General features: G+C 32.5%; 1 protein-coding gene across 4 annotated transcripts in view; it reads right to left on the bottom strand.

The window, feature by feature from the left end:
• NECTIN3 (nectin cell adhesion molecule 3) overlaps positions 1-17,793 on the bottom strand; it is a 123,938-nt gene that overhangs the window by 52,138 nt on the left and 54,007 nt on the right. For 2 of the 4 annotated variants that reach the window (XM_078452982.2, XM_078452983.2), the window contains one exon: positions 6,567-10,574. The exons of 1 other annotated variant lie outside the window; for it this stretch is intronic. In XM_078452982.2, coding sequence (XP_078309108.1) covers positions 9,997-10,574 — 578 coding nt within the window. In that variant the 3' untranslated portion in view covers positions 6,567-9,996. Of the gene's footprint in view, positions 1-6,566; positions 10,575-17,793 lie in introns of those variants that run through there. One more of the 4 variants, XR_013557905.1, reaches the window with a different exon arrangement.

Genomic DNA, 17,793 nt, shown 5'->3' with positions numbered 1-17,793 from the left:
CTTAAGACAGTGTCTCTACCACAAAATTAGATGGAGAATCTTCCCTATCCCCTGGATATAAACACACTACATAATTTCTAAATACCAATTTCTCTTTCCCAGTCTGCACCATAAATTTTATAAAAAAGGATTTTAAAAACATATTTAGTAATTATCATGTCATACAATACTGAAAAATTAAGTCATCCTATTTTATGAACATCCAAATAAGGGAATGTACTAAAACTATTACAACTATATATTTTCAAATGTAAGTACTATGGATATGACAAAACAATCCTTATGTGCATTATTTTGACAATTTCAGCAACATTAATTTTGAGTAATTACAAAGTACCTTCAATATACACAATTTTGTCTTATCTTTCTAACCAGCAAGAAAGATGTTTAAGATAAACTTCTATATTGCAGCTCTAAAGTTAAATATTCTGCCCAAGGTCATTCCATCAACTAGTAGTAGAGAACAGAAAGTGAAATAAAGCTAGCTGGGTTAGGCTAGAAGCCCTCATTATGCCCTTGTTGGGAGAAAACGTTTTTATACAACTGCACATCTAACGTAGACTCTCCTTTCGGGTCCCCTATGAAGAACTCTTAGCTTTCACTTAAATAGGCGTTCACATAGAGTTCTAAATAATTGCAATTACCATTGGGACCAGACATGGCAAGTTTAGAAGACATTAAAGCAGTTATCAGTTTTGAAATATGTCACGGACTTACCATCACAGTATTCCCATATAAATACATATTTAGAAGTATTTTCCAATTCTGTATCTATTAAAATGTGAGTTGCATGTTGTTTTAGATTGCTAAAAAAATATATTTCCTTCCTTCCCAATTATAAAAATTTCTTTAGCAAACTAACAATTCTTTATTAATGAGTCATTTTATTAGTCTCATTCTAGACTAAAAACTTTACATCAATGAGTAGCAAGTAGCTCATTTCAATAACTTTCAAACTTTCAATTAGGATTTAAAAATAGTAAAATATACAATTATTTTAAACAATATAACCAGTTTAGTCATTCAGGATCTTACTCTCATTTGCTAATACACCTAGTTTATCTTCCTATTGTTGCTCATTTCTCTAATCCCTACTACCTCCATTTGAATACGTGCTACGTGAGAAAAAGTTTGAAATCCAAGCCAGTCAAATAATACTCTGCTCTTGTCAATGTTTAAAGATTTGGAATGACCTAGGAGTAATTTCTACTCTACACAATCACTTTTCCAACCATATACATTATAGCTTTGTATTCAGTCTTTAAAAGTCCAACTGAAATCTATTAAGATTACATACCCAAGGTTGTGTGACCAAGGTCATATATATTTTCAGTGGCATAAATAAAAAATCCTTAAGTGTCAAATACGCTACCTATTCCACTAGTTTTCTAAAGGTTTTTCTTAAAAGGAAATCTTTCTTTTGCTGAGGGATCAAAAGCATCCCTATCAGTTTTGCCCAAGTGTACTGAATTCAAATTTGAGTGTTCTTATCTTGATGGTAAGACAAAGTTAATACCATATTTATAAAAATACTTTTAAATACTTCTGAAATTATTTTTGAAAAACTCAGGTTACTCTTTGAATGTAAGATTTTCAATGCACAGATCATTATACATTCATCAAACCTCACACCTCCAAGAAAACCTCTCATTTAATCTTAATAAAGATATTAAATTTGGTAGTGTTTTGTAATGATATAATCACAGACTTTTCACATCCTAAGGTAATTTCCAACTCTGTACTATTTTTAATATCCTTAAGTAATTCTCAAGTCCAAATAGACACTATTTTCTGAACATTTAAATTATGGTCTATTTATCCACTTCTGTCCCATTAGTCTTATAAATCCTAGCTCTGGGACTCTGAGTTGACTTTGTATAGACCATGATGACTCTTCCTTCTATCTTAAATTGGGCATATTTATTTCACCCAGTTCCATTCATTCTTTATTCATATTTTTCCTTTCTTTTTTGTACACCTCTTCTTAGTATCAAACCAGGCTAGTAAGTACTGAAAAGAGCAAATCAAAGAAAAACTACATATGAATCCGTTTAGCAACTGGATATTCTACAGAAGCAAATTGATTATGTTAAATACATAAATGGGATAGGTTTCATGTTTCCTTTTCTGATTCTTCTACTGAGAAAAAACAAAGAAGAATATATTTACGATATTAACCGGTGATGAACACTAGTATGAAAAGCAAAGAGCAAGCTGAAATTTCTTGTATTCAAGTCAAAGAATTTTAATGAAAATCGAGAATTTAGCTACAACACTGCCTCCTCCACATCTCTGCCCACATAATCTACTCTATATTACAATCAAACTACAAGGAGGAAATAAGCAAATGTATAAAAATTTGGCATTTTTAAACATTCAGCTAATTTACTGAGTGACTGACATGACATTACTATCACCTAAGGAGACAGACTACTAAATCTTAACTATCTGCTTACAATCAGCAAACAAAAGTGCTTTCCCCAATACAACAAAAAGCTTACTGCCCATAACAGATATCATGCATATGTCTTCTAGGGAAAATGTTCAAAACTCTAACACATCATACCAAAAGAAACTTAATACAGACATAAAAATTTTCATTATTTTTGAAAAAAAAAATATACATATAACTACTAAACTGAATTTAAGTTTGTCTTTATTACTCTGATACATACGAATAAAAAATATATTGAAGCTATTCAAATATGCTTACCTAATTCACATCTGACAAGATTTGAAAAAAATAAATACTATTCTACACAGCAAAACATAGCAACTTGCTAAAAACCACTTGAAACGGGTGAGTATAGAAATCTACAGGCCCTTTTCACACACTCAAACCCAAGACCTAACAATTAATGGAAATATTTTCCTTTATTAACTATTTTCCTTTATTACCTTCACCAAAACTTCAGTGGTTCTACTACCTGATTCACATATTAATGTGATACCCTACAAATTTATCTTCTCAACTTTTATTTGCTCTTATAATACATATCACTGTATCACCAATTTTTCCCCATAAATATATCTCACTTTTATTTTTCAATAGCCACTTTAAAATTTTTTTTTTTTTACATTTATTTATTTTTGAGAGACAGAGAGACAGAGCACAAGTAGGGGAGGGGCGGAGAGAAGGAGACACAGAATCTGAAGTAGGCTCCAGGTTCTGAGCTGTCGGCACAGAGCCCGAGTGGGGCTCGAACTCACAAACTTCGAGATCATGACCTGAGCTGAAGTCGGAAGCTTAACCCTCTGAGACACCCAGGTGCCCCTCAATTGCCACTTTTAATGTTTACTTTTCCAATACACCTTCTACTTCATTATATCCATCGAAATATTTATCTCACTACTTTTTAATAAATGTCCTTTCTTTGGGTCGGGATGGTGTTGTCACCTCTCATTCAACAAATTACCAATAGTTACCTAACGTGTCAGGCACATGCTAAGTGCCAAGAATGTAAGGATGAATTTTACATAGTCCCTATCGTCACAGTAGAGAGCAAAATCCCTGAAGTGGGATCACAGAATCCATAAAAATATTTTTTTCCAATGTAGAAAGAGATTATTATCACTTATCCCCTTTTTTAGGATAAGTGATAATTACAAAATAAATGTGGTGCTAGTATATAATACACGGACTGGCACTGGTAGCTTCACTTAGTCCAAACATCAGGTGTTCACTTGCTACACAAGGCATCTACAAAATCCCATGGATAGTATGGAATGGGATAGTTCCAGAATGAAATCAAACAATTACACATCCACTTTGTTGTCCCCTCTCAGCAGAGCCAGCACCTTGTGACACACTACGGATGTATGAGAGCTCAGCTGAGTGAACTAGTAACTACCCTAGATTTAACGAACAGTCAAGAATTTAAAGGAGGCCGACATGGACGCCCCGGGTGACAGAGGAACATGAGAGGATCTGTGCTAATCCATGTTATATACTAGGAAGCATTTATTCTTAATAGATGTCATTCCTGCAAAGAATTGGCAGAATGAAGAGAACACCAACTATGAAGGCACAAATAATGACAAAATCCCTTAAAACAGCAATGCAATTATCTTACTCTTAATACACAAATTTTATCAGTTACATTATGAAGCAAAACCATGGCCATATAATCAGTGATGAGTCAACCAAAAAACTGAAGCACATTAGGAAACCAAATAAAATAAAGATTTACATTCACTCTTATTAACCACAAACCTCACACTAAACCCATACTGTGCTAAAATAATAGCTAATATGAGGGGTGAAGTTATTGTGATTAGCAAGACATCGAAAAAGCAAACATTCTGAACAGGAGACTAGCTCTAAAAACAGTAGTTGGGATGAAAACTGTTAAGGCTCCCAACAATGTACTTCTTCCATTTAAATCTACTTGTTTTTGAGAAGTTGCATTTTAGCTACCAAATATCAAAATAAAAACCAAGTATCGAAATATCTGAACATGGAATCAAACCTTTGAATCACTGAATCAAAAATAAAAAATCATGATTAAAAAAACAAATGAAGCACACTCCCATCACATGGTTTGAGCTGGATCTTGAATGCAGTGAAGTGTAGAAAGGAAATTTCAGGTAAAAGCAGTATGGTCATAATTATTCAGACATCAAAGCACACGGTATGGTAAAAGAAGAGGGTTAATAAACCTAGACATCAAGTAGGTTCCCTGTTGGATCTAGGCTTTGAGCATCTAATGACTGCTAATATCAAAAGAAAAGCAGGTATCATATGCCTTCTGATAGAAGATACCACCACTTAGGAAGTGATTTTGCCCCCCACCTCCAAATTACACCTTAATCTTATCAAGGTTCTAGATCTGACAATTTACAGAAATTACAGAGGTACAACTGGCACAATCCAAACTGGGAAGCTGCAGGACACAAATGAAGCCATTTCTTCAACAAATAAATTGCAAGGGAAAAATCAAGGGAGTGGGGAATGCCTCATGGAGAACACATAGATTAAAAATATTAAAAATATCACAATGTATGGGTCACATTTAGAAACTAATTAAAACTACAAAAAAAGTGATTAGAATTTGAACACTCATTGGATTCTTAATATTAAAGCATTTTTAATTTTTGGTACAAGAAATCTGTGGTTACTTTTCCTAAATGTTTCTACTCTTAGAGCTGTATGCTGATACATTTACAGATAAACTAAGGGCAGGAGGGATTATGTGAATAGGAATTTAAATGGAACAAGACTGACCATGAATTGATAATAAACAGAAGCAGGTACACTGAGGTTCATTTCATTATTCTGTCCTATTTTCATATAATTTCTCATAAGAAAATGTTTTTGAAAAAGAGAGGCCAGTCTTCTAGATCTAGTTACCTCTGGCTTTTAGACCAAACTGTCCCTTCAAGACTAGGTGTTTCCTGAGATATTTCTCATTAACTGAGACTGAAATTAGTTATCATGTCTATGTAGAAATATCATACATGTAAGGAAATAGGCCTTGAATTATTTTCTCAAGTTTTAAAGATATTTTAAAGTTATCTTATTAAACTCACTTTCACTCTGCTTCACCCACAGTACCTAGCCAGAACAGCAGCAAAAAAGGTAAGTAATCTAGGATAAATCAAAATTGAATCAAGTTTTATCCTCATAAATTGAAATGAAAATGATAAAACAACTATTATCAAGGTTCAAGAAATGACCCCTAAGGATATATACAGCAAAGGAAACCTATCCCTACTCAACTCAAAGTAGATAGGTACAAAAATCAAAACAAAAATAAAAAAAAATAAAACTGCAGCTAACTGGAATAGAGAAAACAAATACTAAACAGAAAGCATTTTTAAAAACAGAATAGTTGATACCCTGTGTACACTATTACAGAGATTCTTTCATGCATAAATTTTCATTAGAATAACAAGAGGGAAACCAAACTTAATCCACACTGTATGCTATTTAAAAATAAAAACAAAACAACTGCTGCTTGCCTTAAATAATTTAAAGTTTAGGAAAACAAGTATTATTTTAAACATAAGAGATATGAAACAGGGAGGTGATTACAATCAGAAACAATGGCATTCACAATGAAAGCAGTAATAAGTGAAAAGCCCTAAATGCCAACTTACAAAACATCTCATGAAATGTTCATTCCAAATAGAAAGCCAGTATGTAAAATTTAATTTATGTTAAAGTTGCAGCAAAAATATTCAAAATTTGTTTTAACTGCTAAGCCTGGAGAAACAGATAATTCATGATTGTGCAGAATGTTATTCACAATGTGTATAGGAAATAGGAATTAAGTAGTCAATTAAAAATAAATCCTATAATGGCTAACCTACCAACTTAGATGCTCCCTCAAATTTTAACTGTGTCCTTTAACCTTATATAATCTTGTTTGGGAAGAGGAATAAAAATAGGTTTTGAATTCCCACAAAAACTTCATTAGTTAAATATAAGAAATTGGGTTATACACACAACACACACACACACACACACACACACACACACACACACACACACTCTTCAGCAGATAATATAACAAGGAGAAAGGTAATACAGAGATATAGGCTTGTTATAGAAATATGCCTCTAAAGAATTTTTTAAAAACTTTTATTTAAAGATTTGTTGCATGGCTATTAGGGGCTACCACCTGATAAATAACTTGGTAAAAAAAACAAAAACAAAAACAAAAAAACCACTGATACAAATCAAATTAAAATTAAATCCAAACTCCATATACCAAAAATTTGAGAAAGGAGCATATTCTTATGGATGATACATTTCCAATTAACAAGCAAACAGAAAAGAACAATTAAATCTGTAAATCATTCCTCTATTTGAATTAAAAATTCAATATGCGTACCATTTCTTCCTTTCTTATATTTTACACAATACTCCCACACATTCACAACTTCTTATTCATATATCTTTAGTATTTACCAAAAGCAATTATCAAACTCAAATCAGATGTTTTCACATATGAAAGTGTTACATTTATCTCAATTTTTGCACTCATACATTGTACTTCCTACAAGCCCTTCTGCTAAACATTTAGCTAGGGTTATCTCTAGAAAACGTTCCTATATATGGCTATCAGAAGTAATACTTACTACTGAAAAACCTTAATGGTTTCTTTAATGTCAGACTTATCAAATAGAAACCTTTTAGGCACATGGTAAAATACTAAATATTTCAACTATAATGTACTTCTCAAATGTAACTTTTAAAGTTTACCCCTAGCCTATTAAAGTTTTAATTATATTTTAATAAAAATGGCAGGACAAAATAAAAGTTGCATTCATCATCCCTGCATTACTGAAATATTTTAACCAGTGTGAAGGAAAACCCTAAAGTGAATACAAAAATGAAAAGCCAGTTCAAAGAATAAAAAAAAACAAACATAAACATCGTCAAAATAAAGTAAAACATTCTATCTTTTCCAAAAAAAATAAAAGGATTTTCCTATGTACCTATCAATTAGCTGTGTACATCACTGATATCCAAAAATTAATTTAACAAAAGTTTATTTGATATGACTATTCATGTTCACAAATAAGTCTCTATGTACAGTAAATAAACATAAAGTTCTAATAAACAGCAGTGCAATGCTTCAGAAAGTCTTAACTAGTACCAGCTTCTTAAAATTTTGAAATCTTAGTTTGTCAAATGATTTATATTAAGGATACAGAAGGTATCAAACATTCACTTGCCGTTTTCCATGTCATCCTCTCCCATCATAAAACAAAATAGAAAAAAATAACAACCCTAAACACACAACGGCCACAATATAAAAGGAAGGTCATAATCACTAAGCGGGTATTTATATTTTTGTAATACAGCTCTTAAAATATAATATTTCCTTCAGATTATACTCAAGAACCACTGAGATTTATACAGTGATTATTCTGCTCAGATTCATATAGCATTTCAAACCATTGTTCTAAAGATGAAATTGTGAACAAAAAGCCACAAATTCCTATCTTCTATGGCAAGAAATTTTAGATCCATCTTTCTTGTGGCCATATGAGTGCTGGTATTTAAATTAAAAAATAAAGTCCACTTTAATCACAGGGTATTATCAATAAAATTTTGCTTCCAATGACTTGGACCAAAGAGTCTTAATATTTGTATATCAGTGGTTAATTATATTAAAACCACATATTTTTTAACAAGATATCAGTGAGCTTACCTGTGTCCTCTGCTGATATTACAGTCTTATACTATGTGTGTAAGTGGGAAGAGAAATAAAAGAGGTTTCTAATTTCCACAAAATACGGATAGTCAAAAGAGAGGAAATTATGTTACAATTGTTTAGAATAAGGCCTTGACTACTCGCAAAATTCTATGAACATGTTAGAATTTTGTCTTATAAAACATTCCTTTAGATTCGACGAGGATCATCAGGAGTGGAGCGGTTGGGGGATTAAAAAAAAAAAAAGTACCTACTTTGCCTTTTTATTAACAAAATAATTTATTTATGATTCTCCTACTAACCACTTCGATTCCTGGCAAAATACCTAAGGCAATTCTACACAGTTCTTTTTTTCAAATGAATCATCAACAGAAAACAACATCTTCTTTGGGCTTCAAAATAGTTGTCATCATTACAATTTTATAGGACTCCACTGTAGAAGCAATTTAATTACCTCACAAAGAAGATCCATCCACATTTGAAGATTTAGGTAACATTTCGTTTTCAAAAGATACATGATTTTTGGAAAGAATAGACTTAATGAATTATGCAAAAAACAAAAACAAAACAAAAAACCTTATGATGTTTCCAGTTTTAATTGGAAAAGCAAAAATCTTGAAACAAATACATACATTTAGGAGGAAGAGGGGGATGATTTGCCAATATACATCAGCAAGTGCTAGTGACTGGTTCTATAATTCATATTTTTCTCATTAAACCTCAAATTTACAAGTTTATTCTAATTTTTCTGTATATTTACCCGTTTGAACAACATTCACTAGTAGATAACTAAAACAAGATGGGCTAGAAAATTCTTTGTATGGATTTTTGGCTGACGTATCTCATTTCTAAAAACTGTACTCCAATACTAATTTGCCCATATTTTTCCATATACTGAAATGCCCTTTCTGAACTACATTTAACTGCGTACCATCTTTTCATTATTATTCTTATATTTAGGACATAAAGCATTCAAACAGAACTATGTATGCCACTTAATGTACCCAAATCCATGTTCGTATGACATTATAAGAACTGTCCTCCAGAGATGAAAAAAAATGTAATAATTACGTTTAAAAGGCATGTTTTTATTATAACTCTTGTATGTATTTTGGACAAAAATACTGACCAGCTAATTAGGCTCTTCCACACAGCATGTTCACTGAGTTTACTACCACAGTTTTAGTGCAACAAAATATCTTTGAAAAGCCACTCTACAGTAATTATGGCAAGGCTCATTAAAATGCAGAGGTAAAGATTCCATTTATATAGAAACTTAGAAAACAATGTTTGAAAAGGAAAGATGTTTTATCAGGCTGAATATTTTGTTTTGTATACTAAAAATATATATAAACATTTCTTGAATTAGTTTTATAGTCAATTTTCATGTAGTATCATTTAGTGGTGATAAATTTTGAGAGGTATATGTTTAACAAACATTATACTTGAGATTATAGTCTTAGGTAAACATTTAATACACAATGCCAAGGTAGTTTCCTTTTTTTTTTTCCTTTTTAATTTTTGTACCAAAAAAGTCATACATTTAATGTTGACATTTCTTCTTACCTGTGTGCCTCAGACCAATAAAGTACTCTGCATTAAAATTTAAATCTTGAGACAGTAGTACAGCATTGAAAAAAAATTGTAAAGCAGCTCAGATACATTGAACCCAGATTTTACATTTTCATTTGTCAAATTAGAATATAAAAAGTAAGCTTGAAAATCAAGTTGAAAAAGCTTATTCTTCCTCAAGAAAAAGTATGAACAATCTGAAAATGATCAACTAGTATGAATGAAACATTGTACATAGGTAAGTCACGTTTAGTGGTTGCTAAACATACCACTCCCTCCTGGAAATTACGGAACCATCTACATGTGAAACTAAGTCATCTTCATTGTCGTCATAATGTTCATCGCTGACGAACTTCATTCCCATTTTTAGATCTTCATAATAATCCATTGGTCTTTCAAACCTGAGATTTTCTACATTGTTCCACTGCGTTTTTTCAGGCTCTTCTAAATAGTCTTTCCGTATTAGATTGTTCACTGGATTTTTGTTTTCTTTTTTCACACTGTCTGGGTAAGAATCAAGCTCATCTTGTTGGAGAACATCTATTTGTGATTCTTTTTGCATATCTGATGGTGGAATGTAGTTCTTGGCAAAGTAGTCTCCACGAAACGTCCGTCTTCTCCTATAGCAGAATATTCCAGCCAAAACACTCACAAGTACTATGAAGAGAGCCCCACCCACTACACTAGCAATGATTGTGCCAATTGTGTCATCCTTAATTGTTGCCAAAGTTGACAATGGGAAGGGCAATTTTTTTGGTTCTGTTGCTAGATCCTCGATGTCAGCAGTTGAGGGATGCCACTGAATTGTAGGCTGAAGGGTGGTAGTGGTAGGAGGATCTAATGGAAACAGTAAAGATAGACAAGACACAGAAAGGCAAAGAATGTCAATGCAGGCTGATTTGGCAGCAAGTTGAAAAGACAGCACAGTTAATGAATATATATTCATAGTAATAATAGTTTTTCATTCTTAAGATCAGAATGTGGTGGTACTTACATATTTTTAAAAAATAAGGAAACTGGCATTTAGTCAGTTACCAATGAGGTAAAAGGAATATAAAATGGTCTATGATGTAAATCCTGAATTATTCTATTCAAAGCTTTAGCATGATCTTGTACTCCAAGGAATACTTTTTTTTTTTAAATAAAGAATATTATTTAAATGTCCTATATACAGCTGGCTTAAGAATTACGATACCAAAAAATTAAGTAATCCAAATGTACATTTTCTTAGCCAGAAGAACAAAGAAATAAAATGAAAGAATAAAAAAATTAAAGTATGTTTCTTAATATCCATATTGACCTAATTTTACTTTTGTAAGATCTGAACTTATCTTTAAAAGAATGAAAAACTATAGATTCTTGTTAAGTGGCCATAGTATAAGCTGTTGGCTTAATAATTCTCTCAAAAATATTTTCCTTAAGTAAAGAGAGCTTTTAATTTTTAGGAAGGACATATGTAGTACATATCATTCTTTAGTAATTTGAAAATAAAAAGCATACATTTAAACTGTGTTAGCCAAATGGGCTATATCATCAAATGAAACTAACAGACAAAAACAAAGTAAAAACATGTTATAAAATGTTATAAAAATGTCATCGCCATGTCTATATCCCATGGGTAAGATATCTGAACATTTAGGAAATTGAAGAATTTCAACCGTATCTGTAAAATTTATTGTCACATCACTTTAGTATGAAGTATCAAAGAGCAGCTAATATTTTAGAGAGAACATTCTAATAATACTTAAATATTAGATGCAAATGATCCTATGTATTGCCATTAGATTATAGAGTAAATAGCCATTAATATTAAAAAGCAACTAAACATAAATAGTAAAAATTAAAGATTGGTTAATTCTCAATTAAGTGGTATTTGTAGGTCATGTTATATAAAACTCTAGAGTTTGAAGAAAGGATGAGTTAAAAAATCTTGAATTTCTTCTTTGATAAAAAACAAATGACCCGAATGATAATCTCCTACAATTAATTTTTAAATGAGTGGTACTGATAGAGCTTTTAAAAAAAATGATTGTTAGAAAAATACTAAATCTACATGGGGTAAGTTATTCTAAAATTACAAGCTAAAGAAAAATACTTACTGAAACAGGTTTCATCACGGAATGCCGTATGTATAGAATGTGGTAAAAATTTAGCAAGTACAATATAAAATTTAACAAGTACAGTATAACTAATTTCCTATGAGTGTAAACCAATATAACAGGCAATCCTGTCAAGTACTTTGAAGTGAGTATTAGTCATCATATTATATGTAAGTGAATCAAGAGGAGTTTTAATTTGTAAGACCATATTATTCACTAGCTGAACAAACTCAATCCTAAAAAAAATTGTGGAATTGTAGAATCATTTGTAGTATAAAAGTAGTAAAAAGTAAAGCCTCCTATCATATAATGCGACCTCACAGAACCAGGATATTAAAAAATTAAATTAATTAATTAAAAATTAATCATTTGTAAGGCAACTCATGAGAAAAAGAAAAAAGTACAATAAACTGGCATCACCAGGTTTAAACAGAAGTACAAATCACTGAAATAATTATTTGTAATTCACACATTTTTGTGCACACAGATTTTAAGTTTTTGATAGGTCTTAATGAAATGCCACTTTTCTCAGAACAGTGCATATACCTGAGCTCTCACCAAGCACAAATATATATAACTCATTATTTTTACTAAGTATCCTTAAAAAAAAATCAGTGACATTTATTTCTACTTGCAACATTCTTTGTGTAAACACAGATGGATGACTACTACTTAACTCAGATTTAACAAAATACAGCTTTCAGAAAATCTAACTACCAAAAAAAAAAAAAAAAAAAAAAAAAAAAAAAAGTAACAACAACAACAACAACAACCTATTTAAAAATTTTATTTAATTTTGTCAGTGGTTCTAAAAATTTTTTAACCTGCCATCCCCTCCTCAAACACTGCTAAAAATAGCATAGCCTCACTATTATGATTCCATGAAAGAGGGACTGTTGCTAATACTTATTTTGTATTTTAAGCAATGGACATATGACAAGTACCCAAAACATTTATTCATGCTTTCTAATTCTTGCCCTGCTCCAAGATAATTACAATGAGAGTTAGAATTTGCGTAAAGAAACAAAAGGACTATTGTGTAATCACTAACAGCTACTTATTTATCATAATTTAAAATCCCTTCCAACAGCATTCCTTATTTTTTCAAACATTGTTTTTTGATATTATTTGTAGAATGTGTGATAAATGAGCATATAACAAAGGTAATCAACTAGTAGAGACTCAGTTCTCTACAGTCACATGAAGAAATTCGTTTTTCAAATTAATGAGTTCTGCCAAATAGGAAAACAAATTAGTGCAGTAAGGCCTCTGTAGCTACAAAGCATATTTTAGCCTAATAATTACTGTGCTAAAATAATTTGTTGATTTCTTATTTCTTTTACACTTATATGAATTGTTTAAACAAAATCTAGGAATTCTAAAGTTTAAAGATTGCTAGTTAGGTGTGGATTCTTATGCCAGATATTATGCCTAGGTCCTAAAATCAACAGGATTCAAAAGTCAAGATTTGTATACCAATATACTTTGAGTTTATGGCATGGGGGAATGTATGTGATACATAAAAATTTGCTTCTCTAACTATAGATGCTGGCGAGGATGTGGGGAAACGGGAACCCTCTTGCACTGTTGGTGGGAATGCAAACTGGTGCAGCCGCTCTGGAAAACAGTATGGAGGTTCCTCAAAAAATTAAAAATAGAACTACCCTATGACCCAGTAATAGCACTACTAGCAATTTACCCAAGGGATACAGGAGTGCTGGTGCACAGGTGCACATGTACCCCAATGTTTATAGCAGCACTTTCAAGAATAGCCAAATTATGGAAAGAGCCTAAATGTCTATCAACTGACAAATGGATAAAGAAGATATGGTTTATGTATGCAATGGAATACTACTTGGCAATGAGAAATAATGAAATCTGGCCATTCGCAACAACGTGGATGGAACTGGACGGTATTATGCTAAGTGAAATAAGTCACTCAGAGAAAGACAGATACCATACGTTTTCACTCATATCTGGACCTTGAGAAACTTAACAGAAGGCCATGGGGGAGAGGAAAGAGAAAAAAAAGTTACAAACAGAGAGGGAGGCAAACCATTAAGACACTCTAAAATACAGAGAACAAACTAAGGTTTGATGGGGGGGCAGGTGAGAGGGGAAAGTGGGTGATGGGCATTGAGGAGGACACTTGTTGGGATGAGCACTGGGTGTTGTATGGAAACCAATCTGACAATAAAGTATGTTAAAAAAAAATTGCTCCTCTAGTCTCAAAGAGAAGTAAGAAGTATCAGGGAAAAACACACACCAAAAACAACTAGAAAAACACAATTTCCAGCAGTCATTTAGTACTGTATAAAGATTCACTGTACCTCCATGAGGAATAACTGAAATTGAATATTGCAATCTTGGATCAATCACATCTTCCAAAATCTTACACTTAGCAATGTGGATGAACTGTATTAGAAAATTACAACTTCCTTCAAACAGGGTTGCTAACTCTACTCTGGTCTGACTAGATCTTTTAGTCTCCAGTCATAAGATATGTTCCTTTTATAAATATTTTAAAAAATCATTTCTGAAATTGTAAAATACCAATTTTAATACTGAGGTAAATATTTTTTTTTTCCCTAGAGGGAAAAGGATTTATTTATGTAACTTACAATAAAAAAGATCAATAACTTGATTGTTTGCTCTTAGTGAATTATGGCTTTTTATTCTGATAAAAGTCTACTAGGCTTTATTAGTCATTTTGGAAAGGCAGTAGTATATCTAGGATACTTAATATCCTCCAAGAAGTTCTCAGCAAAATTAACTAAACTCAACATAGTATACTGTATTAAATATTAAAGACTCTGGATAGAAAGGCAAAGTCTAATTCTTGATGATGGCTTAAAGAAAAGCATCTTATAATGCTATCTTTCTGAAGTACTTAGCAATAATTAACTGATTTTTCATATTTACCCAATATTCTATTCTCCCTCTTATGAGACTTAGTAGAGGATGATCAAAAAATGTGCACAGTTTATCACCAGTGTTATGTTCTTTACCTTGTCAAAGAAAATAAAGATACATAAAAAGCACATTCTGGAGTTTTAATTTTTTCCTGATGGTTTTCTTCTCAAACAAATATTTTCATACATGCAAGAAAAGTTTACTAAACACCTATCACATGCCAAAAATTATTGCAGATGGTGGGGACATAGTAGTGATTAAAACAGATGAAAGGACTTATGTTCTAATAGAAGTAAAAACAGCATATAAATAAAATATGAACATTTATGTGGCCATAAATACTGTAGAGAAAAATAAGGCAGAGAAGGAGACAGAAAGTAGTAAAGGGGTGATAAAAAAGTTTCAATTTTCAGTTTTAAATATAGTTATGAAGGTGATACTTGAGCAAAGACCTAAAGGAAGTGAGGGAAAGAGGTGTAAGGATATCTAAAAGGCTTTCCAGCAGGAGCAACAGCATGTCAAAGACTCTTGAGGTAGCAATGTGCCTGTTATGGTCAAAGAATAGCAAGGAAGCTAGCAACAAGGCCGAGGGAGCAAGAGATATAATAAAAGATGAAGTCAGAGAGATAATCTAGGACCAGAGCATGTGCAGACCCTTATAATAGTCATTGAAAGATTTGGTTTAATTGAGGGTAAAATGAGAAGTCCACAAAAGGTTTGCAGGAGAGAAATGACATGATCTGACATGTCCTTTATAAGGATCACTCTGGCTGCTCTTCTAAGGATAAATTAAAAGTAGAAAGAATAAATGGCTGTTTTAATTGTGAAGTAAGGGTTGGGGCACCTGGGTGGCTCAGTCGGTTAAGTATCTGACTCTTGATTTCAGGTCAGGTCATGATCTCAGGGTTCATGGGAGCAAGCCCTTCATTGGGCTCTATACTGACTGCACAAAGCCTGCTTGGAATTCTCTCTCCCTCTCTCTTCCTCCCCTGCTCCACACACACACATTCTTTCTCTCTCCGTCTCTCTCAAAATAATAAACAAACAAACAAACAAACAAAAAATAGTGAAGTAAGGGTTGCTGATGGTTTGGGTCAGAATACTCACAACAAAAGTGGAGACATAGTAAGGTTCTGCATACGACATAATGGAAGATCTGTTGATGGACTGGGTGAGATATGAGAGAACAACTGAAATCAAGAATAAGCATCAAGGTGCTGGTGAGGATGTGGAGAAACAGGAATCCTCTTGCACTGTTGGGACTGCAAACTGGTGCAGCTGCTCTGGAAAACAGTGTGGAGGTTCCTCAAAATATTAAAAATAAGAGCTACTCTATGGCCCAGCAATAGCACTACTAGGAATTTACCTAAGGAATTTACCGTATGCTGATGCATAGGGGCACATGTACCCCAATGTTTATAGCAGCACTATCAACAATAGTCAAATTATGGAAAGAGGCTAAATGTCCATCAACTGATGAATGCATAAAGAAGATGTGATTTATATATTCAATGGAATACTACTTCGCAATGAAAAAGAATGAAATCATGCCATTTGTGGCAACACACATGGAACTGGAAGGTATTATGCTGAGTGAAATAAGTCAGTCAGAGAAGGACAGATATTATATGTTTTTACTCATATGTGGATCTTGAGAAACTGAACAGAAGACCATGGGGAAAGGGAAGGGGGAAAAAACAGTTACAAACAGAGAGGGAGGGAGGCAAACCACAAGAGACTCTTAAATACAGAGAACAAAGTAAGGGTGGATGTGGGGCTGGAGGAGAGGGGAAAGTGGGTGATGGGCATTGAGGATGGCACTTGTTGGGATGAGCACTGGCTGTTGTATGTAAGCTAATTTGACAACAAATTATATTCATAAAAAAAAAAAGAATAAGCATCAAGGATTAAACTCTGAGTAAATGTAAGGATGGAGTTACCAATGACAGAAGAAAGGAGGGAGACTGTTAGAGGAAGAGGGCAAGGGGCAGAAGATCAGGACCTCAGTTTTGAATGTTAAGCCATAAATGCCTATTATATTTCTACAAAGAGTTAGTGATCTTTAATAGGCAGTTGGACACGTAAGTCAAAAGTACTGGGAAATGGACCCACAATGCCAAAAGATATAAATTTAGGATATCATCAACAGAATCAGTATATATAAGAATGCCCAAATTGAGCCTCAGTATTTAAATGATTACATAATAATACACTGAGCCTGAGATTTACAAATAATATCCCATACCAAACTATACAACAGAAACACAAACAAAAAGTAAGCCTTCCTCAGGTAACTACGTTTTAAATATACATTCCCTGTGGCATTAAGATCCTTAAAAAAAAACAAAAACAAAACCAAAAACCTTTAAGGAAAGAAAGGGAGACTAATAAACTAATATTTAATCTCAATCTGATTTCCACTAAAGCACTGCTGCTGGCAGAAAGGGCTAGCAAGGGATGTACACAGCTCTAAGCTTCCTGTGAGATTCATGCAAAAATATATTTGCATCATGCCTATCATGTGCCAGGCGCTAAGTGCTGAGTATTCAATGGTAAATGAAGCAAATGCAAAATGCTTAAATGTGAGGATGAATAATAAGTACACAAGTTAAGCATAAAACTAAAAATTGTGGGAAATGCTAAGAGAAAATAATATGAGGGATTGTTTCTAGATTGAGGGATCAAAGATGGAGAATATAACATTGAAGTAAGTTTAAAATTTCTCTAAAAATCGAACTTACTTAGTTTTAGATCAGAACAGAGATAAAAACCTTAGCTATATCCATTACATAATTACCATACAAACCTGCTTTTCTCAAGGTTCTCTTCCTTTTTCCTTTAATTTTCCATTTTTGAGACATGAAGATTGCTATATTCTTATAGCCAATAAGGAGATGCTCGAAATATTTTATATAATTTTTACAACTGAGCATTCCATTAATAATTTGTTATAGCCACACCCATGAATAAATGTATTTTTAGCTCTAACAGTATTTTGTGAGTATCCAAATTTATATATTCAGTCAAATGAACAGAAATGTTCC

Source organism: Panthera onca, chromosome C2 (genome assembly GCF_046562875.1).
Source record: "Panthera onca isolate mPanOnc1 chromosome C2, mPanOnc1 haplotype 2, whole genome shotgun sequence".
NCBI classification, from domain to species: Eukaryota; Metazoa; Chordata; class Mammalia; order Carnivora; family Felidae; genus Panthera; species Panthera onca.
This window is presented reverse-complemented; position numbering and strand designations above follow the sequence as displayed.